Genomic DNA, 24765 nt, shown 5'->3' on the forward strand with positions numbered 1-24765 from the left:
ACTCTTTCTTCTGAAAAATTGATTCTTATGGCTCTCTGCTTGCTTTGGATTGAAGACAGCCCTTGCAATCCAAACTTGCCATGTATGAATAGTGTATGGAAGATACTTAGGAAGGGCTGAGGTCTGCATCGCTTTCTGCAAAAAAAAAGGGATGAACTTGTTTGTTTCTCCAGGAGGAGGAGGATGATTAGAATCTGGTTGTGGCTTAGTTGGGTATTAGTTAGATATTAAACTCATCATGTCTTTCAGTTCAGTGAAATTAGCATTGAACCCTGGACCCTAACGTAAGTTAAACTATGACTGTATTTGACCTCTCCTCAGTTGCCCCATGCACTTGCAGTGTTTTCAAAGAAAAGCCTAGCTCTGTTCTGCTGGAACCAAACCAGCAATAGAAGGTCATTACAAAAATGACCTCTGCTAAATCAGTAACTAATAACTAAAGCAGGAATGGTGGTAAGTTAGTTATGTGATTTTTATTTTTGCTTAGGGAGATATATAAGTAATTACTCTTTTTTTTTTTTTTTTGCTGTGTCAAGACACCTTGAGAGTTAATTTTGCATGTCAATAGTGTAATATTAAAAGGACATAAAAATGCAGTCTTCATAGTGACTCTGCCTTCTAGAACACAGGATTTTAACATGGAGAAAGCACAATGCAGGAGTCAAACAGACCTAAATTTGTAATCATTATCTTCTACCAATTCCTAATGTGTGGGGAATGTGAGTTTATAAAGTGAAATTGATAATACCTGACTGTGAGGAGCATAGCAAGGAAGGCTACAGAGTTTACTTTGCTTCCTTCTTCCCTTTTGCTCCTCACATTCTCTGAGCTCGAATGAAGGATGCGTTAGCTGCTTAGAGAAGAGCGTGGGGATTAACTCGTCTCCAAGTGACAATAGCAAGGGAGAAGGAAGACAGAGATAAAGAGGAGAGCTTTAACTCTGAGTCTGTGAACCAGAATCTCCTCTCCATTCCTCCATCATTTTCCAGTTGTTAAGCACTTAGTGATGAGATAAACACAAATTTTGGAGCTCTTCCTATAGGGGAACGCTTTTAGACTGCAATATGACACAGTGCTCACAAATCACCACTATTATTTTGTAAGAAACTCAGGCAAGAGGGAGTTAGTACATTGTCTGCGGTGAACAGTTAAGAAGAATCAGGATTTGATCCTGGGCAGTCTTGTCCCAAACACTCAGATCACTTATACATAGAAAACAGACTTAGAGAGCTAGTAATGGTTGCTTTAAAGATTCTTTAAATTTTTTTTTTTTTTTGGAGACAGAATCTTAGGCTGTCTTAGGCTGTCACCCTGGGTAGAGTGCTATGGTATCACAGCTCATAGCAACCTCAAACTCTTGAGCTTAAACGATTCTCTTGCCTCAGCCTCCAAGTAGCTGGGACTACAGGTGCCCACCACAAGGCCTGGATATTTTTTTACTGTTGTTGTTCCAGTTGTCATTGTTTTTTAGCTGGCCAGGGCCAGGTTTGAACCCACCAGCCTCGGTGTATGTGGCTGGCACCATAACCACTGTGCTACAGGTGCTGAGCCTGCTTTAAAGATTCTTTAAAATAATTATGGCAGGGGTGTTGGGTGAAGGTGAAATAAACTTTTAGCAATGAAGTGTCCTGTATCAAATTCTCAAATATATGTATGCAATGTTCTCAAGTTTTATAATCCTCAAGAGTCTAATTATATTCTCTGTAAGAATACTTTATGTAGGGACGGGAGAGAGAAAGAAAAGGGAGTAAGTATGAGAAGGAAAGTGGAGTGAGATGAGGAGACGGTAAAGAGCTATAGATCGGGAGTGACTAATTGAATTTGTCCTTAGGATTAATCACTTCTTATTCATGTATGACCTAATCATAATGAGAAAAGCAGTCTTGGAATGCTCAGAAATGTAGTTGTTTTAATGAAACAGCTTTTACATAAATATATAGTGATGTTGTAAATTGCACGGGGCATCCTTATACCCCAAAATGTATTTGTGTCTGAAATTCTCACATGCCATCCTGCATGTGAGTGCTTATGTGGGATTTGCCGCATTCCTACTCTCCATCTCTGGCCACATTCATTGATTCCCTCCCCCTTACAAATCACCAACAGATGCCCCTCCAGCAATGTTTCTGGGGCCCACCATGGCCACTTGTGCCCAGGGTGTGGCTTTAGATGCTTCTCCAACAGCCAAACTTGCCTTTCCCACCCTGTCATTAATGTGTTATCAGCCACGGACGTTAGCTCGACTGCTTGGAGCTCAATCTGTATTGTTAAAAGATCTACTTTACTTCTTGGAATGGTTCTTTTCCTAGAATGCTCAGAAATGAGCTCCTGGTTCCAGGCTGTGCCTCTGTTCCTTGTCTTTGAGGCCTGGCACTGACGGTCCTTTCTCTCCACGAGGGCTTCCCTCCGCAGTGCTGCTCAGCTCCAGCCAATGGTGACCTTGGGCTTGGCTTTCCCACTCCACAGATGTGCTCAGACATGTGCAAATAAGCTGAGGCTTCTATGATTCCTCAACACCTCCCTCTTCCCCCAACTCCCATGCTCATACCTTACAAATTTCCATTATAAAGCTAACTTAGCAACTTCGAGAACTGCAGTGGTTTAAGACTGAAATTTTCTAGTAATAAGAACCCACTGGTGTTTAGGTAGTATGTGATAATTATCACATTTTTCTGTGAATTAAAATGTAACTATGAAAGAATTGTCTCCATGTTACTGTATCTCTTATGACTTAGAAGAGAGATTGCCCTGTGGAATGTAGAAATAATTATCACAGATTACGAGATGCAGACACCACATTGTGTGTGGGGTTACAGATGAGAGCCTTTGGGGTGGTCCAGCCAGGTGAACAATGAGTAAATTTGTTCTCCTTTTACCTTCTTGAGCTAACTCCATAACCTTTGGTTTATAGATGTCTGGCCTTTAAGATTGCTGTTTGATTGTGTGATACCTGAAGAATTTATAGTGCTAAGCTTATCAGATAATAAGTCGTGATTCTCTAACACAGTTTAGGAAGAAAAAATGTTCAATCCACTGTTTAGAGCAAAGCAGAGTAATTTTCTTCTTAGACTCTAGCCAGTAACTCTGCTTGCTGGTTTGTGATTCCACATTATCATCGTTGACCAGCAGTTTGAATTATTGTCCACATGGATGCTAAGATCCAGGCACTGGACGTATGATTAGCACTGACATTGTGCCCTTGGTAACCAACAGTTGCCACTGCTCCCCTGACACCTATGGACCCCAGTGTGCCTCCAAATATGATGACTGCGAAGGGGGCTCTAAGGCACTCTGCATCCACGGCATCTGTGAGGATTTAGTCCGAGAGCAGGTTGGAAAGGTGGGTCTGTTTCCCAAATGGGACCCCTGGTAGGGAGCCACACTTAGCAGTTCTTCACCCTGTACCAAATGTACACAGGCATGTCCTGTAGCTGCAGAGGTGACACCACTGCCCGCCCGTAAGCAGGGTATGGGGAGGAGAGGAGAGGAGGTATGCAGAAAACAGGACCCAGAGGTTAAGATTCCACTATACAAAATAGTAACATTTTTATTATTCTGTCACTAATCTCTCTGTGAGATGCAACCTACTTTTGGCCTTTTGTGTTGTAACAATGACAAGGTGTGGAAACACAGAAGGCCCAGTCTTGCCAGCAGAATGCCTTTTTAAGGAGCAGCAGTTCTTAAGCCCCTGAGTCCCTGAGAGGCTGCAGACTCTGTGAACCCACTTCCCCAAGGGCCCCTCCATGCTCTGGGTACTGATGACCTTGACCCACTTGGCTCTTCACCAGAGCTTCAGTTCTTTATTTTGATTTCTATTTTTTCTACCCATGTGATAGAAAATGGTTTCTTTCCAATAATGGGGGTGAGAGGCAGGCAGGAGGGGAGAGACTTTGTAAAAGGAAATAAACAGAATTGATTTTCCAGGGTCTGTGCCTACATGGGTGTTTTTCCCCCTCTAAAAACCATAGGCTAAGTTGATTGACTTTAATTATACTGACTTACAGTTCTGGATTGTTGTTGCCCTGGCCCTGGCATCTTTGGGGTAAATTATAGGTTTCTCTCTCTCTGAAATAAAGACGTTTCCCTTTTTGCCTGGTCTGGTTTAAATGCTTAATCACATGGGAAGGAGAAGAAAAGTTCACTCCACTGGCCTCATGGAAATAAATGTTAGAGGATAAACAGTTTGGGGTTTGGTGAGATTTTCAAAGGCTTTTCTTGTTCATTTTCGTGATTGTCCTTTTTCTCTCCGTTGTCATCCTGCCAGCCCAAGTACAGCTGCATCTGCGATGCCGGGTGGACGTCCCCTCCAAACAGCTCTGCCTGCACGGTGGATAGAGATGAGTGCAGCCTCCAGCCTGAGCCGTGCTCCACACATGTGCAGTGTTTCAACACCCAGGGCTCTTTCTACTGTGGAGCCTGTCCAACAGGTACCTTCCCAGGGCTGTGAGCCAGGCTTGCAATGCGCCAGAACTCATTGTCTTCTGCTACTGACAGATAAGAAGACCCTTCTTAGGAGGTGTTCAAATCCCATTACGTGTCCCATTTCACTAACGTCTGCTCAAGACCACCTTACTGGTATAACGGTCCTATAAAAGAAAGCAGGGAGTGTGTCCAAAACTGTTCAGGAGTCAAACTTTGTGCAGAGTTAGCTGTAGAGTTTGTGAGGTTAAAAACTGTACTGCTGTGATTATCAACCAGCTGATTAGACTTGAAATCCAAAGACATATTCTAGTCCTACCTTTCAGGCTAACCAGATGTTTGCAAACGTGGGTAAATTATTTGACCTGTTTGTGCCCCCATGGCAGTTCCGTGGTTCTCACTTGGATATGTCCTAAGAGTACCTTGTGGCCTAGATGTAAATAGGGCTTTCTAGCTTTCCTGCAGCTCTACAGAGATTGAGTGTCCAGGGAAGGCCATCTGGTAAGTTGCTACATATATGGCCATCTGATGAGTCTTTAGTCAAAGATGGCCTAGGTTTGCATCCAAGTATATATCTTATTCTGTGAGATCATTGTCTCTTGTTCAACTCATACTTGTGAGGCTTTACTGTGAGCAGACTGTGCTGGGTGCACTGGTAAGTAACTAACCAGACCTCAGGAAGTTGACAAGGCCTCTCTGCACTCCCTGGGTGCTCGTAGACAGTGGCACTTAAAGAAAATATAATAATGACAGTTGTTCTTTTATGAAAATCTCATAATTGCTCACCGTGTAAGCAATTTTTATTTTAATTCTTACAACTACAATAGCAAGAAATGATAGGAATTAGTATTATTCACATTTTTAAATATGAGAACTGGAGACTTAGAAAGGTTGAATAACTTCCCCAAGATCACGTAGCTTATGGGTAAATGGGATTTAAACCCAGCTCTGGCTGGCTCTGGATCTGATCTGAACTTCGGCACTTGGTCTTAGCTAAAAGGCTGAGAAGCAATTGAACTTGTGAACACTCTGTTATTCTGTCTCACCAAGGAACTCCACACACATTTGGCTTCACTTAGTGACTTTTGATGCATTGATTTTCTGCATTTTATAGGTTTGGATCTTATAAAAGTAGAAAGAATTGAAAAAACTTGCAAGATCAGGTGCAGTGACTCACGCCTATAATCCTAGCACTCTGGGAAGCGGAGGCTGGTGGATTGCCTAGTCTCAGGAACTGGAGACCTGTCTGAGCAAGAGCAAGACCTCTGTCTTTAAAAATAGCCAGGCATTGTGGCGGGTACCTGTAGGCCCAGCTACTCAGGGGGCTGAGGCAAGAGGATTCCTTGAGCCTAGGATTTTGAGGTTACTGTGAGCTATGATGCAATAGTACTCTACCCAGGGTGACAAAGTGAAATTCTGTCTAGAAAGAAAGAAAGAAAAGAAAGAAAGATAGAAAGGAAGGAAGGGAGGGAGGGAGGGAGGGAGGGAGGGTGGGAAGGAAGGAAGGAAAGAAAGAAAGGAAAGAAAGAAAGGAGGGAAAGGAAGGGAAGGGAAGGGAAGGGAAGGGAAAGGAAAGGGAAGGGAAGAAAGGAAAGAAGGAAGGAAAGAAAGAAAAGAAATAAAAGAAAAGAAAGGAAAGGAAAGGAAAGGAAAAGGAAAAGGAAGAAGGAAGGAAGGAAGGAAAGAAAAGAAAAGAAAGAAAAGAAAGAAAAGAAAGAAAAAGGAAAAGCTTTTTCTACTGGGAGGCTGAGGCAAGAAAGTTGCCTAAGCCCAGGAGTTGGAGGTTGCTGTGAGCTGTGTGATGTCACAGCACTCTACCGAAGGCAGTAAAAGTGAGACTCTGTCTCTAAAAAGAAAAAGCTTCTTTCCTCTTAGTTCTGAAGGGCAAGCAAAATTTGCAATCAATCACATTCTTGAAGGTAATTTGTTAGTGACAATGTATAAAAACTAGAAATCAGAAAAATAAATTATTTAAATTAGGAGATAGGGAATGTGTTCTTACATTCTTGTTTTTATTGTTAGAGAGAAAAAAGAGAAACAAAAGCTTTGTGTTCTCCTATTAATCACCGTATTTTTTTTTCCTGAGTATCAAAGTATTATATGCTGCTAATATAATAGAAACTATAAAAATAGGAAATCCCTCTTCCCCCCCAAACCTCATACTCTTATCATTCAAAAAATTACAATTAATTTTGGGGTATATTTTCTGCCACCTTTTCTCTGTACCCTCATTTCATCAGGCACAAACATGGTAGTTTTCTTAGTTAGATTCTCAGAAGGGGACTCTACTTGTATGAAAGAATATAAACATAGACAGATCCTAGGCTATGGACAAGATATTAATACAATCCTGAGAATGTCTTTGGGTTGGATTTGTATGTAAGTTGGATCCCCAGTGAACAGTGCATATATGGTTATAATAATAATAACAATACTATAATGGCTCATATGTGTCAATAATACTATAGTGTAATTCTAATACTAATAATAATACCCTGTATTGTAATAATAAGTTACAGAAACTATTCTGCTCTTTCTTTTAGTTCCAACAAACAGAACATAAAAACAAACTCATATAAAAAGTTTAGCTAGAAGAAATTTCAAAAAAGAATATTAAAGTTCAATTAACCTTCACCTAATGTTGCATCAATGCTAGACTAATAGGAATGTTACTCTTACTTTGATCTTCTAATCAAATCAATACAACCTTTCCATTTCAGTAATTAATCCACTCTGCTGCTTAGTAATTATATGATGCTATATTTTCACTGGAGCGCTGCCTTTCACATGATCCATTATTTTTACTTTATAATTGTTCTAATAGTCCAGCAACTGAAGTCCAATACTTTCCTGGTAAATGATGGCATCTGGCCTTCCTCTGAACGCCTAATCATTTCTCCGTTAGTTTCCACTGTAATCACCTTTCCCTTCCCAGGCTCACTTGGACCTGTGGTGGACTTTTGCTTTGGAGGAACAGTCATCAGGGTAAACACAGACTCAAAATCGAATAGAAAAGTCAAGACGTATGAACCCTGAGACCAGCCCCTAGTGTAAAGAATTTGTGCCTGTAAACCACTTATGCCATTCAGGGTTGTTTACATGCAGAGAAGGAAACTAGTTCTCAAATTATTGATTATTTAACTATAAATTATCCTTACGGGGAGTCTTGGGAGCCTGGTAGTGAGTATGGAATGCCAGAGGTTGGGTCGTCTTTAACTTGGGGACTGCCTGAATTTTGAGGGCTTGAAGAGTTTTTAAACATTCTTATCATTTTAATAATTTGAATTATAAAAATAATAATCTTAACTCTTATATGTACTTAAACTTGTAACAATTGAATTATACAGGAGCGACTTAAGTAAAGTGATATTCTCATCCTCCTTCAGTCTCATCCTCCTAATGGGACCACCGCTGGCCATTTGCTCTCCCTTCCTCGGCCCTTTCTTTCACTCATACAAACATATTATATAGACATATATATGCAGGGTTTTAGAAGGTTCTTTCTCAAAATTGGAAGTATGATCTTGACTCTGCATATCATTCTAACATGTAGTATTCTTAATTAAAATATGTATGGAAAATAGCTTTCAGTGTGGGTGTGCGTGTGCACGTAGATGGATGCATAATACTAATAGTTGTAGTATTTGGTATAGATGAGTCAGAGAGTGTTCAGCTATGAAGCTAGTGACCATTGAGGATTTTTCCTGTTAAATTGTATCACAGTGAACACTCTCTTACCTACATCTTAATATACTTGTTATTCTATCACAAGAGAGTAAGTTTCAAGAAGTAGAATGGTTAGAGGGTATTTAAAAATGTTTAATGAATACTGCCGGATTTCTTTCCAAATAGTTTATATTAGTTTAATGTTTCCAACGACCAGTATATAAGGGTGCCCCATTTGCCTCTTTTCCAGAATTTGACTAAGAATTTAAAAGAATTTTTGCCCATATCCTAGTCATATCTCATCTGGATATGTCGTTCCTTGAGTAGAGCAGGTTTGTGTGTACTTTGACCACTTGCACTTCTGTAGAGTATACGTTCAAATCTTGTTGTTCTAGGCTGGAGAGGAAATGGCTACTTCTGCGAAGATGTCGATGAATGTGAGATGAACAATGGCGGCTGCTCGGTGTCTCCACCTGTGGAGTGTGTGAACACACCTGGATCTTACCACTGCCGGGCCTGTCCACCAGGTGCAGCAGCAGTGCCGTGTCAGCTTCTTGACACCATGACAGGGGACACATACATTCGAAAACAGAAGCTTGTGCTCTGTCTTCAATAGAATTACTGTCTAAGGAGAGAAATTGGATAGTGCAGAGAGCTTTGATCATCTCGTGGATGATAAGCACATGAGCACAACTATATTATAGGAAAGAAATAAAAAACATTTGAATATCAATGCAAAGCAACAAGCCTTTACATACTGTGAAGGGGCCACTGAGAAAATGCAGAGCCTGAAAAGTTTTCTGTGTGGATTGTGGACTTGCCCCTCCATTATTCCCACAAATAAATTATTAATATAGTGAGGTCATGAGATGTTTTGCAAGTAAAGTTTACTAAATTTACTAAAGCATTGTTAGTCTCCTTCTTCTCTGAAAAGAATCATTTCTTCTATCCTCTGATCTAAATTGCTTTCCAAGAAGTTCAGGGAGTTCTAAGTAATGAACAAAAGTCTTGTGTGTTTTAATAACTCAAAACTATAGTACTTTGGACTTCTGTTACCATTTACCTCCGAGAGCATCAGAGTCACTGTGATTAAAAAATGTCAGCTTTCTTAGTGTCAGCACTTTCTAACTCTACCAGGAGTTCTATACATTTCTGTTTTCATTAGAAAACAACCCAGAACATAGTTACTATAATCAGGTTACTAATTCTGTTTCTTTGTCTTATGGGATGTTATGTATTTATGACAGTTTAGATTCAGACTTTCTGTTTTGATGATAGAAGAACCCTGGTTGGTCTATTTCATGGTAGTTTATTGGCAGATTAGCATTTTTCCCATGTTCTTGACATTGTTTCTCATGCCCTTGCTCTGACCAGGGTACCAGGGCGATGGCAGAGTGTGCACGATCATAGACATCTGCTCAGCCAATAACGGAGGCTGCCACCCCAACGCGGCCTGCTCCTCGGCCCTAGGTAATCACTCATCTTTGTCTTGGAATACTTTAACATGACCCTCTGAAACATTTTTAAAACAAAATCCTCTGTCCTCAAAATTCTTGTGTTGACCTTTAAACCAAAAATTAATCCATTTTATGAAAGTAAACATTTGAATTTTTAATGGCTTTCTTATTTTAAGATTAAAAAAATTGAAAAATTAAGATTCTAATATTTTTTCTCATATCTTGTTTTGTCTGCCCATGGAAATGTGCAGACTTGGTGTTGGTGGGCCCTTGTCTTGACAGCAGATCCTGACTTTAGTTACTGCACCTGAATTAAAGAGGAGACCTGTATTTACTCTTCTACTTTTTTTTTTCTGAACAGGTTCTTTACCTCTCTGCACATGTCCCCCGGGATACACTGGAAATGGCTATGGGCCAAATGGCTGTGTGCAACTCAGTAATATGTGCCTAAGTCACCCCTGTTTAAATGGAGAGTGCACGGTGAGACTTCTGCTCTTCCTCTGTACTGTACTGCCTCTTCTTCTGTACTTCCAAGATGAAGTACTTGAGAATACTTTTAGTTTCACTTCCATAAAAGATGTCTTGATATGACTCATGAGTTTGAAGGTAATGATTCAAGCTTAAGATAAGACTCTGCCAATAACTCTCAGCTGAATGGTAGGTAATAAGTTTAGTTCTCAATAAAAACCAATGAGTTGATTTTTTTTTTTTTTTTGTCTCAGTGATTTACAAAATAGTAAACCAAGCCAAGTTTGATTCAAATAAATCTGACTGCTTATACTTAGCAATGACCATTTAAGCTTGTTAATTATGAGTTAGGCTACCAGAAAATACTTAGTATGGTTCAACACCTGTTAAAGACATCATTAACACCACTTTTCTCTATCATTTGGATTGATTCAAGTTTACTCTTTATCTATTTGTTTTATGGTATTATGTGGTTTCTTTTCCTTAGGAAACAGTTTCTGGTTATTTTTGTAAGTGTGAATCAGGCTGGGCGGGTGTCAACTGTACAGAAAACATCAATGAGTGTTTGAGCAACCCGTGTTTGAATGGAGGAGCTTGTGTGGATGGCGTTAATTCTTTTCACTGTGAATGCACACGTTTCTGGACTGGACCTCTCTGCCAGAATCCCCAGCAAGGTACGGCCAGCATTTCTCATGCCACAGACACTCACACTTACCAGCATCATGCCCTAATGAGTCCTTCTGCTGATCCTTCTACTGAATCTACTTTCCTGTCCCATTGCTCAGATAGTGAGAACTAAGTCCTTCCACGCAGAAATGGCATGGAATTCACAAGGCATATATTTATAAATATCTACTTGAGTCAGAATGTTTTGTCAAAAGAAGAACTAAATTAGTATTTGCCACTTTCATGAAGATGAGATACTCTGAAGCATTCTTTGTATAAGGTTATTAAGTATGAAGTGTCCAATGTCCTTAAGTACTAAATTTGACAGTTGGTATCTCTGATATTTCACATCGACACTTCTTGTTTTATTTTTATTGTGAAGGTGCATCCTCATTCTTTCAAACACATGTTTTGGCTTCTGATTTGTTGTTCAGAATTTTTAGAGCAATTTTTGTGAAACCAGGGATAAGGCAAAAATTTGTGTTATTTTGAATATAGTTTTTTGTTTTGTTTTAGTTTTTTTGATAGAGACAGAGTCTCACTTTGTGGCCTTTGGTAGAGTGCTGTGACGTCACACAGCTCACAGCAACCTCCAGCTCTTGGGCTTAGGTGATTCTCTTGCCTCAGCATCCTGAGGAGCTGGGACTACAGGAGCCTGCCACAATGCCCGGTTATTTTTTGGTTGCAGTTTGGCGGGGCCGGGTTTGAACCCACCACCCTTGGTATATGGGGCTGCGCCCTACCCACTGAGCCACAGGCACTGTCCTGAATATAGTTTTCTAAGGGAAGATTTTCTTTGTAGCAGATATTTGATTTCTTTAGAGTACTATCCTTACTTGTTTCACTCTTCTGCTCTAGACTATATGTAGTGTCTCCCATTGCTTACTGAGTAAAAATTGGGATTGTTTTTCAGTCTTCAACCTGTTCATCTAACCTTATCTCTAAAATATCCCCACTCAAGCCAGGTAGTTTAATTTTGCCACCTGGCTGCATATACCACGAATATTTCCATTGTATTCTTTAATTTGGGATATTTGTCACCACACACCTCTTCCAATTCCTTCCTTGTTTCCCATCCAATGAATCTGCCCCCAAGGAGGATATCAGATTCAATCTCTTCCATAAAGTCCCTTGTACACATTACACCCTGCGCCTGTTACTCCTGATTCAGATTCACCACGCTTACTGAGAGGTTGCTGTGTGTTCAGGATGACGGCCTACCTTGTGGAGAAAGATGGTATAAAACAGCGGTTCTCAACCTGTGGGTCGTGACACACAGGAACTGAAACAAAGAGTTGTGGCATTAGGAAGGTTGAGAACCACTGGTATAGAAAGATGGTAGTTTCTACACTTTATCCTCTTATCTGGTTACCTTCCAGCTGAGGAGATGACACTAACAAAATGGCAGAAGAGATAGAGGAACTAAAGATATGAGCTGAATTGCGTAAGGAAAACTCGAGTGTCATAGAGGTAGAAAGAATGAAAGCCAGAGAAAATATCATGAGTCAGGGAAGCTCCAGGAGGAGGTGATGAGCTGTCAATTGGACTTTGAACAAGTGGCAGAATTCGCATAGGTGTCGACAGAAAAAATGAGGCTAGAGAAAGAGGAACAAGAGGGCTTTTGTCTCCAAAACTTACTATTCAGAATTCCGAAATATTTCAGCAGCAAGGGCAGAGTTGCCCAGTGTCTTCCTTTTAGGAATCTCTATAAAGCACAATTCATCCTTTTCTTTGCAGTTTGTGGAGAATCTCTCACAGGGATAAATGGAAGCTTCAGCTATCAGAGCCCTGATGTTGGTTTTCTTCATGATGTTAACTGCTTCTGGGTTATCCGAACAGAAGCGGGAAAGGTAAACATAATAGTGCCTGTTCAAACGTACATTCATTGGCATATATAAATAGTGATATGCACATACATTACATAAAGTACATACGGTGATACGAGGCTTTGGGCTAGACATTTGCCAGCCTTTCTCCAACCTTATGCTAACTCTTTGAAATAAGTGATAGTATCCTCATTTTCCAGATGAAGTAATAGAAAGTAAGAGAAGCTAAAGAACAATTAAAATTACTTCTTATCTTTGAACTGGAATAGTTGAATTTTAAAATCAAGTTTGTCTGGTTCCCAAGCCCATGCGTTCTGCAAAATGAATGACTCTCTATACGGGTTGACTGGAAGCCAGCCAGTCGTTAATCTATAATGTCACACCGATACTAAGACAACATTGCCTGAAGAAGATCACTCGATTTTATGCTGGTTTATTGTGCAAACATTGTGACTCCTATCAAAAGTTTTCTTATCAAATGTCATCTCTCTACCAGGTGATCTGCTGTAAGCATCACATACAATAAATACATCATTCTATTTTTAACTCTCATAACCCTGAAAGATGGGAATTATTATCCTCATTTTACATATGAGGAAACAGAGCCTAGTGCAATCGTGACATTTGTCCAAGTGGGTGTGATTTGTAAGCAGCACGTATACCCTGGGCATTTGGTCCCAAAGCCTGTTGCTCGGAGTGAATACTCTTCAAATTAAGATCCGAGTGGAAAGTTTTTAGTGCTTTATTCCCTGACATTAATTACTCAGGCATTCCTAAATATTTGTTTCGCAACCAACTCCTGGACTCATAAAAATAAAGTGGTGTGTCTGAATAGATAAGATTTCCCCTTGAAATCCTATTAACTTTTTCCAGCAAAGTAATGTGACAGAGGGCATTGTACCTGGGTCTCAAAACATTTTTTTTCCCTTGAGGAGGGAGAGGTCTTTGGGGCCTGGTAGTCCTATAATAAAATACATGCCAAAATAAATTTCCCAGTTGGTATGTTACGTGAATTTCCTTCCTTCCATTTAGTTTGCATGAATTCTATTTCCTGACATTGAAAATATTTTTCTTTTTAAAAAATATTCTTATGTGAAAAACTTTTCTTAGTTGTAAGAAAATTCATCTCAGTTTTTCTTTATCATTGTGAGTTTATATCTTCTTCCTACCATAATGTACATAATATAGTAGAAAACATTCAAAAGTTAGGATAGTTGAATAAATGAATATTTATATGATTTTCATTTAAATTGCTTCAAGAGTGAAAATGAGGCAATGACAAGTAACTGAGATTAAAAATACCCTAGCATGGAATTGCAAAAATTCTGGATATTCTTATTCATTAGCTGAATATTGTGATTTTGGGGTTCTGATGCAAATGAAATAATAGCCTTCTTTCGGTTAGTTGATTGTCTTACATGTAGTTGTCAATACAAAATCTTTTACATTTTATTAGTGATATTATTGTATTTGAAGTTTATGTTCTAATACATTTTAACCCTTTACTCAGAGATGCTTTTATTTTTTCTTTGTGAGACAGAATCTCACTATGTCGCCCTCAGTGGAGCGCTCTGACATCACAGCTCACAGCAACCTCCAACTCCTGGGCTTAAGCAATTCTCTTGCCTTAGCCTCCCAAGTAGCTGGAATCATAGGCGCCCAACATAATGCCTGGCTATTTGTTGTTGTTGTTGTAGTTGTCATTATTGTTTGGTGGGTCCAGGCTGAGTTCAAACCCGCCAGCTCCAGTGTATGTGGCTGGTACCCTAGCCACTGAGCTATAGGCACCAAGCCAGAGACATATTTTTGTATTTCTTTTCTCCCAATTGTGAGCTCAGAACTCTTCATGTTACCTTCCTCTCATTCTTTACACTCACCGTCTCTTATCCCTGTTTGATACCTAATCCCTGAAGACTTGTAGACTTTAAATATTCACACCAGGCCTTCTCAGCCTCTACCTGAGTCTGGCCTGGGCATCAGAATCTAGTCAAGAAGTTTGGAAGCCCTTATGGAATCAGCATGCCAGGGGCAGTGATAAGCCTGCCCATGTGTATAATACACACTACTGGTTATTTGGGGGCTGGGGAGGGGAAGGGGGTCAGGCTATAAATTTTTGTGAATGACTATATTAGTCAATTAAACTTAATTCAAGGTAGGTTTTCAAATGTTTAATTTATTTGACTATTTTGAAAACATGATCATTATGTATTCAAAGTATCTTTATTTAATGAACTTAATAGTTTAATAAAATCTAGGTAAATTCATTTTATTGACTTTAAGATTTTTTGATAGGCTCGGCACCTGTGGCTCAAGCGGCTAAGGCGCCAGCCACATACACCTAAGGTGGCGGGTTCAAATCCCCAGCCCCGGCCTGCCAAACAACAATGATGGCTGCAACCAAAAAATGGCAGGGCGTTGTGGCGGGCGCCTGTAGTCCCAGCTACTTGGGAGACTGAGGCAGGAAACTCGCTTGAGCCCAGGAGTTGGAGGTTGCTGTGAGCATGATGCCATGACACTCTACCCAGGGGGATAGCTTGAGGCTCCGTCTCAAAAAAAAAAAAAAAAGATTTTTTGATATATTTTGATATTACCTGAAGTTTGGTTTTAGAAATTTTTGGTACAAGCCATTGAATATCTAGAATTGCCACATATATTGGTAGGTAATTAAGAAACGATAGATTTTTCTCTTGAAAATGACTCAATATGAGTGTTTCCTACTTAGTATGGAAATGAAAACTAATATATGCGGCCTTTACACTTTCAGGTCCTGCGTATCAGTTTTACTTTTTTCCAGTTAGACTGGGCGAACAATTGTCCACATGAGTTTCTTCAGATTTATGATGGGGATTCTTCTGCAGCTCTTCAACTTGGACGATTCTGTGGCTTCAGCCCCCCTGGAGAGCTCTTCAGCAGTGACAATGCCCTCTACTTTCATTTCTACTCCGAACATTTAAGAAGCCAGAGAGGTTTCACAGTGAGATGGGAAACACAGCAACCAGGTATGTGTAAACACGGAGAAAAGCCAGGCAAAATTTTGAGGTTCTTAAATTTTCTTGATCAGTGTTAGCCTTTTTGATATGTGAGATGTTTTGAGATCCAGAGATGCATAAAATCTTTATAATTATTTTAAAGTCAACTAAATCTAGAATGAATTGGAATTTTATTTTGTATTCAAAGGTAAGAAAATTAGCAGGGAATGTAAGATAGTAAAAAGCATGATTTTTAATGAATCCCTAATGAAATTACTGAACATTTTTATGAGCTTTACTAGTTATCTACTGCAGAAATGGTATAATGATAGCATTATCCACTCCACCTCACAGTATTTCTTATCTTATTAACTACTCCCTAATTTCTTTATTTTTTATTTTATTATTATTATTATTATCATTATTTTTGGCCTGAGCTGGGCTTGAATCTGCCACCTCTGGCATATGGGGTCGGCGCCTTACTCCTTTGGGCCACAGGCGCTGTCCTCTTTTTGTTTTTAGTACCCTATTTTCTTTTCACTTTTTACTATAAAAATTTTCAATCTATAAAAAAGTAAAGAGAACAATATATCAAGCCCCAGTTCAATCACTGATATGTCTGTCTGTGAATCTATTTCTCTTTTACTTTTTTTTTTTTTTTTTAAACAGAGCCTTAAGCTATCCCCCTGGGTAGAGTGCCGTGGCCTCACAGCTCACAGCAACCTCCAACTCCTGAGCTCAAGCGAGTCTCCTGCCCCAACCTCCCAAGTAGCTGGAACCACAGGTGCCCGCCACAACGCCCAGCTATTTTTTGGTTGCAACCGTCATTGTTGTTTGGCGGGTCTGGGCTGGATTCGAACCCGCCACCTTAGGTGTACGTGGCTGGTGCCTTAGCCACTTGAGCCACAGGCGCCGAGCCTGTGGATCTATTTCTGGATTTTCTCATTTTTTCCATGGGTCTGTTTATCTACCCTGGTACTACATTGGCATAACTAATGAAGTTTGAAATCTGGTAGTGCTTTAAATTTGTGATTTTTAAATATGCTATATCCTTTGCATTTCTATATTTATTTTTGAATCAATTTGTCAGTATTCCACAAGAATCTGCTGGAATTTTGTTGGCATTGAATGAATCTATAATCAACTTGGAAAGAAAGGACCTGTTAAAAATATTAAATGTGCCAATCTGTGAACATGGACTATTTCTTCATTTTGCTTTCTTTTAATTTATCCCAGCACTGTTTCATAGATTGCAGTGTCTACGTATTCCATGTCTTTTGTTATATTTATTTATAAATATTTCCTATTTGGTGCTAGATGAAATATTAATATTCTAAAATTTAATTTTCCACTTATTGTAGTATGTAGATATATGATATGGTTTTTAAATATTTGATTTTGATTCTATCGCCACTGCTAAATTCATTCATCAATTCAAATTTTTTTTGTAGATTCTTTTGGATTTTTTTACATATACAGTTAATGTTATTTACAAGTGAAGGACATTTTTCTTCTTCCTTTCCAATCTTTGTAACTATTATTTCTTTTCCTTGACCTAAGGCCCTGGCTAAGACCTCCAATATAAAGCTGAAAAAAGCCTTGCCTTTTTCTCAGCTACATAGGAAAATGTTCAATAATTCACTGTTGAATAAATATGATGTTAGCTATGAGTTTTCATACAATTAAGAGCATTCTCTCTTGTTCCAACTGGTATTGCTGTGTGACAAAATTACTCACAAATTTAGTGTGTACAACGTTAGTCATTTTATTTTGTTTCTGATTTTGTGGGGCAGGAATTTAGAAATGGCCCATCCTGGCGTATCACTTGAAATGTGTTAAGCAGCTGCTCTTATATTTAGACATACTAACTCTGTCATATGCTTATTTTTTTCCCATTAGGCCATTAATCTTATTTTGCATATGGTATTTTATGGATTTAAAAATGGTAATCTTTAAAGTATTACATTTTGGAAAATGTATCTTTTTAGGAGGAACTGAGATGTTTTCTCATTAGGAGCAAAGAGCACATGTAATATGTCTCACTTTTTACCAGGGGAGTAAAATTTTTGTCTGAAAAACCTATATAGCTACATAAACTTCATAGTTTGCTCATCTAAAATGTCACTTTATTTTTTAACATATATTTACTACAGTCTAAATTTTTAGCTAATATTTAGCATTTATAATTTATAATTTTTCAGTAGCATTTCTCATAAGCCACCAGTGATTCTTTGTTAAATAAATGTGGGTCTTAGTGAAGGAAGGATTCTTCTGGCCATTGATCAGCAAATTTAAGGAGCTGGTGTGATACTGTGAAGATGGTGGTGGGGTTGGTGTCAGAAAGCCATGGCTAAGCCCCTCCCAGCTCTATTCCTGGGCCAGTGGCTTCAGGAATTTCTTCGAATTTCTCCATTTATAAATTGAGTCCTAAGTAAGGTGATGGTTATGTTAATTGGTTTGATTTAAGCATTCCACATTGTATATCAAATCATCACATTGTACCCCATAAATGTATGCAGTTATGATTTAATACAAATTAAGTAAAAAAATACTAAATGAAAAAATCTATAAATAAAATAAGAAGAGAAAACCTAAACACAATGCTAATAATAAATACTAAAAATTGGAAAAAATATATATATAATGAGTACTTGAATTGTATCATAGTGTTATTTGCACTATCATAGTTTCATTTGTAAATGAAAATTACATAATGCCTAGCAATTTTAATATATAAAGTGATCTCGTTTGTCAAAAGACATACTGGTTAACAGAAGTCCAGAAATTTTTAGCAGTTCACATACAGAAATTAATCTCAAAGTGAAAAAAACTGAATGCACAAGCCTATTATTCATCCTTCTGAAAGCTCAGGCCTGTATTTTAAATCGTTGCCCTGTGATGGTTTTTAAGTGCAGAGCTCAATGCATGGGTGTTTCATTTATTTGTCAATTGATAATTCTAGATTTGTAACTGTATAAAACTGGAATACCAAAAGTCTTGTTTACTCTGTGACGGTGTTCAAATCTGCTTATCTTTATTTAAACAAAGTTTGGCTTCTTCCAGCAAGGGCTATGATCGTTCTATGTGAATTATAACTTGTGTACACATGTAAAGTAATTTTTCCCTTTTATTTTAGAGTGTGGCGGTACACTGACAGGTACTTATGGGTCTATAAAATCTCCGGGCTATCCTGGAAACTACCCCCCTGGAAGAGATTGTGTCTGGCTTGTTATAACCAGTCCTGACCTCCTAATAACATTTACTTTTGGGACTTTGAGCCTGGAGCACCATGATGATTGCAGCAAAGATTATCTTGAGGTAAATGATTATATTTACATAGAACTTATCATGATGTGATTAGGACTCAGGGTTCTAGGGATAGCGATGCCCCGGATGACCCTAGTTTATTGCCAGTACTTAGATGGGTTTTTCAATAGGCAGTCAGTGTGCAGATGTTGCTAAGTCCCTATTCTTAATTGTGCCAGCTTCTTGCTTCTTTGTCTGGGTTCCATTTGAATCTGGGAAACAACTGCATTGCATTTCTTTGGCTTTCCCTGGTCCAGCCCTTTTCCCTGAGAATAGCAGAATTAATGAGATAGACAGTAACTCGTGGCTATCTCCTCCAATGCAGATTCAGATCTTTAGGTAAACTGGTAAGGTATTTTCCAACTTGATTATAGTGTCTCATGAAGAAAAACAAGAGTGATTATGTTGAAATAGGGTGGTAAGTGGTGAGCTTCCTGGGATGTATTGGTAATTATCATTGAGAGGAGTGGTGTGAGCCCAAGCCCTTCCCACCTACCATTAGTAAAAGATTAAAATGTGAAGAAGGAAAAAAAAAGGCTATTTTACTGAAATGCCACACGTATATAAGTGCATCAGAAATGTTGCTCTCCATTTGTGGACTGACAACATAATTGAGAAGATTGACTTCTTAGGTTGTCCTGTATTTTTTTTTTTGCCATAAATCTTAGTACCCCTCACAATAGTGCTAAAAAGACAATATGCTTGTCCAAGTCCATTAGAGGAGAGTAGAGTGCTGTGGAATTATTCATAAACGATGGAAGGATGTGGCTGTCAAGCAGGGTCTCCACAAGTAAAAGTCATGTGCAACTCAGCTATTGTATAATAATAATGGATTTTAAACCGTTGGGAATGACAGGATGATTGGCCTCTGCCTGGAAAATTTCTTCAAAAATGATTATTTCAATGTTGACAGTAAAGTGAGTTTTCTGGATATTAATTTTCAATGAATTCTATCAAATTAAATTTAGAGGCTTTTTTTTTATTCCCATGTATTAATTCCCAAATACTGTATAATAGAAAGCATCAATCTCTCTAGCAATATTGAAATATCTCTCATTTCTCATCAAGCTATAGTGTTTCAAGAAACCAGTTAAATGTAAGAATAAAGTAATGGTGCCCTGTAACTTTACTGCCAATAGGAAAAGCAATTTGAACGGACAAAATGGACCAAATTAAAATATTCCCTCATTCACTGGCTCCTTGGTGGCCTACATAGTGTAGAGTTTGCAATTATCTCAAAATTATAGGGAGATCAACATGATTATTTAATGGATTAAAAATCAATATGTAAAAAAGGAATTTTAAGGCCACATCATCATTATTGTGGTACTTAATTGCTATTGAAGTTGCCTTTTTAAAATTCGTTCCACTGTCTTTATGTTGCATCTAATCTGACCGCACCTCCTCGCCCAGCTCTCATCCTCCTGGAAGCCTGGACCGAGTTGTGAGTCTGTTGGAATCTATTGACATCCCTGGCATTCATTTTTCTATTTTCTTTGCTTATATTTGTTTTCTTCCAGGTCGCTAGGAATTTATAATTTTAAAACAAACATTCTGGGGTGTGAGAGTGGGAACCGTAGGAAAGAAAACACTGAAATTAATAACATCATGAGAAAAATTCAGAGTATACTTCTAACCTTGAAAGTAAAATTCAGACAGAAGATAAGGCCTGGGGAGTGTGGGAGAGGGAGATTCCCCCTCCTGAACCCTAACTAGGTGTTACATATGTATGTGATGGAGAAATGACTGATTATCTGAAGCTTAATAGATTCATTTGTTGTTTTAGATTCGAGATGGTCCTTTGCATCAGGACCCCATTTTGGGGAAATTCTGCACCACTCTCTCTGCCCCACCGCTCCAGACCACGGGGCCATTTGCCAGGATTCATTTCCATTCTGACGCCCAGATCAGTGACCAAGGCTTCCATATCACCTACCTAACATCACCTTGTAAGTAGCCTGCCACTCGGGAGCTCAGTAGGAGCTTAAAGGCCGAAGCTGTGCGTGCAGCTGGTGTGGATTTTAATGTGATCCAGAAGATGCCTGACTTTCTGAGACTAAGAGCACATCTTTATCAATATTTGTCTCAGTGCTCCAGAGCTTTTCCTTATCTTCACAGTGCTCTGCTATGAATGCTACAGTAACTCTTGACCCCTAAATTATTGGGTCCACATTATGATAAAGATATGAGGCACCTAAAATTAAATAATTCAACATCAGGTCCTAGTGCTGTTTGATTTTTCCTATAAGAGAGTTTGTTCCCTGGAGCGATGCCGTCTATTGGGATTGTATCCTTGGATCAAGTCCAGGCACACAGGAGCTGGCTTCCAGGATAGGTGTCCCAGCCCCTCAATGGCTACTTCTGGTGAAATTCTACTAGCTGTCACGTCTTCAACCTGCACTGACACCTTAAAACAAACAAATACACAAACAACACGATAAAAACCTACTGTACAATTTTGAGTTTAGGGATGTGGAGAGTTTTGTTCATGGCATCCATTATTGTGCCCTTAATGAGAATTCACAGCAAGAATACCATTTAAGTTCCAGTATCAGGAAAAGTAACAATGGGCAGCTTCACACTCCCCCGTCCGGTCCCCCATTTCCTTTGCCTTCAGGCTGAATCTGAGGGACCTCCTGTAATTCATGTGATCTTTGCAGCAGTTTTCTGAGCCTGTCAACTTCCCCCAGGCCACATCTTGCTATTTTGTGTTCATTTTTTCTTTAATCTGCTTCATGTACATAGGTATGTATTTGATTCTGCCACATGTATGTTATAAACTGTCTGAAATATTTTTGGAATGAAGCAGAGCATTAATGTATTTAAAAAGCGCTTTATGGAGGAGAACAGTGGATTGTAGATAACATCTCCATATCGCCCATCTCCACATCTACTTCCTTAAGCACTGTAGGCCTGCCCTGCAAACACACGTCAAACTGAGTATCTTATAGTTAGAGGCTTAACCCTGCACAGGGTGAAGAAAGTAGGTTTATGATTGAGCACGTGTGCATGTAAATTGTAAAAAATTAGAACCAGAGTCTGGAAGCCAGAGCAATGCCATCCGCATGACATTTTTTTGCTCTTTTCTATTCCCCTTAGTGGATCTGCCTTGTGGAGGAAACTACACAGACCCAGAAGGTGAACTCCTCCTTTCTGAGATGTCTGGGCCTTTCACTCAAAATAGGCAGTGTGTCTATATCATAACACAGCCTCCCGGAGAGCAAATACAAGTCAACTTCACCCACGTGCAGCTGGAAAGCCAGGGTGGCTGCGCGCAGAGTTATATTGAGGTAACATCCATGTTTTTATAATCTGTCAAGAAGTAGTCTTCAGAGGGTAGTGGGACTAGCATCATCCTGAGATCTTGTTAGAAATGCAACTTTTTATTTCTCCCCTCTTCAAGTCAGCGGCAGAGAGTTCAGTTAGAGTATTGAATAACTCTCATTTTGGAAGTTAGATTTTTTTCCTCTTCATTTGTCCTGCCATCTGCCAGAAAACTCTAATGTTGATTTAAATGTGAGTAATGATTATAATAAAGGGAATATTCTCAACAGAGACCTGTAGTTTTTGTTTGCTGGGCCTGGCATTTCTTCTGCTTAAGTATTTGTCAAGCCACAAATTAAAGTGCTGAGCAAGAGAAACAGAATATTTTCTGCTGAGCACAATCATTTCACATAAACTTAGAGAGGTAGTCACAATTTTGTGGTTTCCATCCATAGGTTGAACCAATTTATTCATCCAAGAAAAACCTACATAATCACCTAAGTTCTTCCTCTGTGTTTACATGGAGGAAGTAGAATGTCCGCATGAGAGCTGAACTTAGTTGAAGAGGTACATTGACTATAACTCTATAGAGATATGTTTTCTCTAATCAGAAATTTTTATTTCAGATCATAAGGTGAATGGGCATATTCATCTGATTTAGGTTTTCTAAAGTCTTTTATAAGATGCATTAAAATTTTTGACTACAAAGTAATTTTAAGTATTTTTCTATAAATAAAAATTAAATTTCCAACATGGGTTTTTTACTCCGAGAACAGTAAAGATAGAGCTTCATTGGATAGTGCTTACCATGTACTAGGCACTGTTCTAAGAATTTAAAATAATTTAATAAGTTAAGTGGATAATGATTAATGTCTGCCAGGTATGGTAAGTTAATTCACTGAATCCTTGCCACAACCATTACATGTGTATCTTTTCTATTTTAATCTCAAGAAACTGAAGCCCAGAGAGGTTAAGTTACTTGCCTACAGTTACCATATCTAGCAAGTGATGAAGAGTGGATTTGAATTTAGGAGATCTGAACTCTGATGAGAACAGACATGCAATAGTGCGACTTTAACTATAAGAAGTGTCTCATCTTCCACAGGGAGGAAGGTCTCATGAATTTCCCAATTCCACAGTGGGCTCCTTAATCATAGGACTAACCCACGAAGCCAGGCACAATGATTTTTTTCAGATAGGCAAGAATGTAACTCCGATTTTTAGGGAAATTTGGATACTTCTCCACTAGAACCTTTATGGTGGTTCTAATGGTTCTAAAGAGCTATCAGAGAATCTGGAATGATGTTTACTCTCTTTGACTTTGCAGAGCACTGTAATTGAACTCCAATGAGAAGTTACATGACCTTCTCCCAATTGTTCTGAACAGATAATTTTTTAAAAATCATAACACTGGCATTGAAAGATTTAGTTTTGTGAATCAGAATGGCAGAATGTTTTGTAGCCAGGATGGGATTGGAGTTATTTTTTCTAAGTCCTGCCATTACCTGACTGTATAACCTTGGACAGTTATAACCTTCTTCATCTGGATCCTTTAGTTCCTTCTTCAGTGAGATGCCCTACCTACTTTTCTAGACTTTGTGAGGATAAAATCAAGGAAATGAATGATGAAAGAATGAAATAATTAAAACATATGAGTATATGATTTTCTTTTTTTTTTTTTTTTTTGAGACAGAGCCTCAAGCTGTCCCCCTGGGTAGAGTGCCGTAGCATTACAGCTCACAGTAACCTCCAACTCCTGGGCTCAAGCGGGTCTCTTGCCTCCGCCTCCCAAGTAGCTGGGACCACAGGCGCCCGCCACAACGCCCGGCTATTTTTTGGTTGCAGCCGTCATTGTTGTTTGGCGGGTCCGGGCTGGGGATTTGAACCCACCACCTTAGGTGTACATGGCTGGCGCCTTAGCCGGTTGAGCTATAGGCGCCGAGCCGAGTATATGATTTTCTTAGACCAAATTTTTAACTCTTGCCTTGAACTCACCAGTTCAGAGACTGACGGTCAGACTCTTCCGCGGTTGGCTATAGAGATATCGGCATTCAGATATAACCACATACCCACAAGGTCTTGTCCAAATTCTCCTTAAGAGTTGTTGTTGGGGGCCAGGTGGTGTGGTAGCTCACACCTGTAATTCTAGCACTCTGGGAGGCCAGTGAGGGTGGATGGTTTGAGCGCAAGAAGTTCAAGACCTGAGCAAGAGCAAGACCCTGCTCTTCTAAAAATAGAAAAACTAGCAGGGCATCATGGCAGGTGCCTGCAGTCCTAGCTACTCAGCAACCTGAGGCAGAAGGATCACTGGAGTCCAATAATTTGAGGTTGCTGTGAGCTAGGATGATACCACAGCACTGTATTCAGGGTGACAGAATGAGACTCCGTCTTAAAAAAAAAAAAAAAAGAATTGTTGATGGAGGAAAAGAAAGGAGTATTATTCAGAAAGACAGAAGATATATAGTGATTTAAATAGCTGAGTAGATTTTTTTCTATTATCTCATTGATCAACTTAAAGTCATACAACCAGTGAATTTGTATAATTTAAGAATCATAAAGAATCTCAGAGGTCATCTAATCCAAGTCTTTAATTTATAAATGAGAAAACTAAGGCCCACAAAGGTCAAATTCTAGTTATTATCAAAATAAAGGTTGTCCCTATCAGGCTTCCTAGATAGACATATATTGGCTTACATCAAAGTTCCTGGCATATAGTCATCTGTT

General features: G+C 39.0%; 1 protein-coding gene across 1 annotated transcript in view; it reads left to right on the plus strand.

The window, feature by feature from the left end:
• Positions 1 to 24765, plus strand: part of CUBN (cubilin) — a 245379-nt gene that overhangs the window by 8435 nt on the left and 212179 nt on the right. The window contains exons 7-17 of the mRNA XM_003786786.2: positions 3214 to 3340; positions 4265 to 4427; positions 8481 to 8612; positions 9460 to 9555; positions 9904 to 10022; positions 10498 to 10684; positions 12414 to 12526; positions 15267 to 15501; positions 18608 to 18789; positions 20564 to 20726; positions 21877 to 22067. Of these exons, the coding sequence (XP_003786834.1) occupies positions 3214 to 3340; positions 4265 to 4427; positions 8481 to 8612; positions 9460 to 9555; positions 9904 to 10022; positions 10498 to 10684; positions 12414 to 12526; positions 15267 to 15501; positions 18608 to 18789; positions 20564 to 20726; positions 21877 to 22067 (1708 nt within the window). The remainder of the gene's footprint in view (positions 1 to 3213; positions 3341 to 4264; positions 4428 to 8480; positions 8613 to 9459; positions 9556 to 9903; positions 10023 to 10497; positions 10685 to 12413; positions 12527 to 15266; positions 15502 to 18607; positions 18790 to 20563; positions 20727 to 21876; positions 22068 to 24765) is intronic.

The sequence above is a fragment of the Otolemur garnettii genome, unplaced genomic scaffold (genome assembly GCF_000181295.1).
Source record: "Otolemur garnettii isolate 467f Iridium unplaced genomic scaffold, OtoGar3 scaffold00019, whole genome shotgun sequence".
In the NCBI taxonomy this organism is placed as follows: domain Eukaryota; kingdom Metazoa; phylum Chordata; class Mammalia; order Primates; family Galagidae; genus Otolemur; species Otolemur garnettii.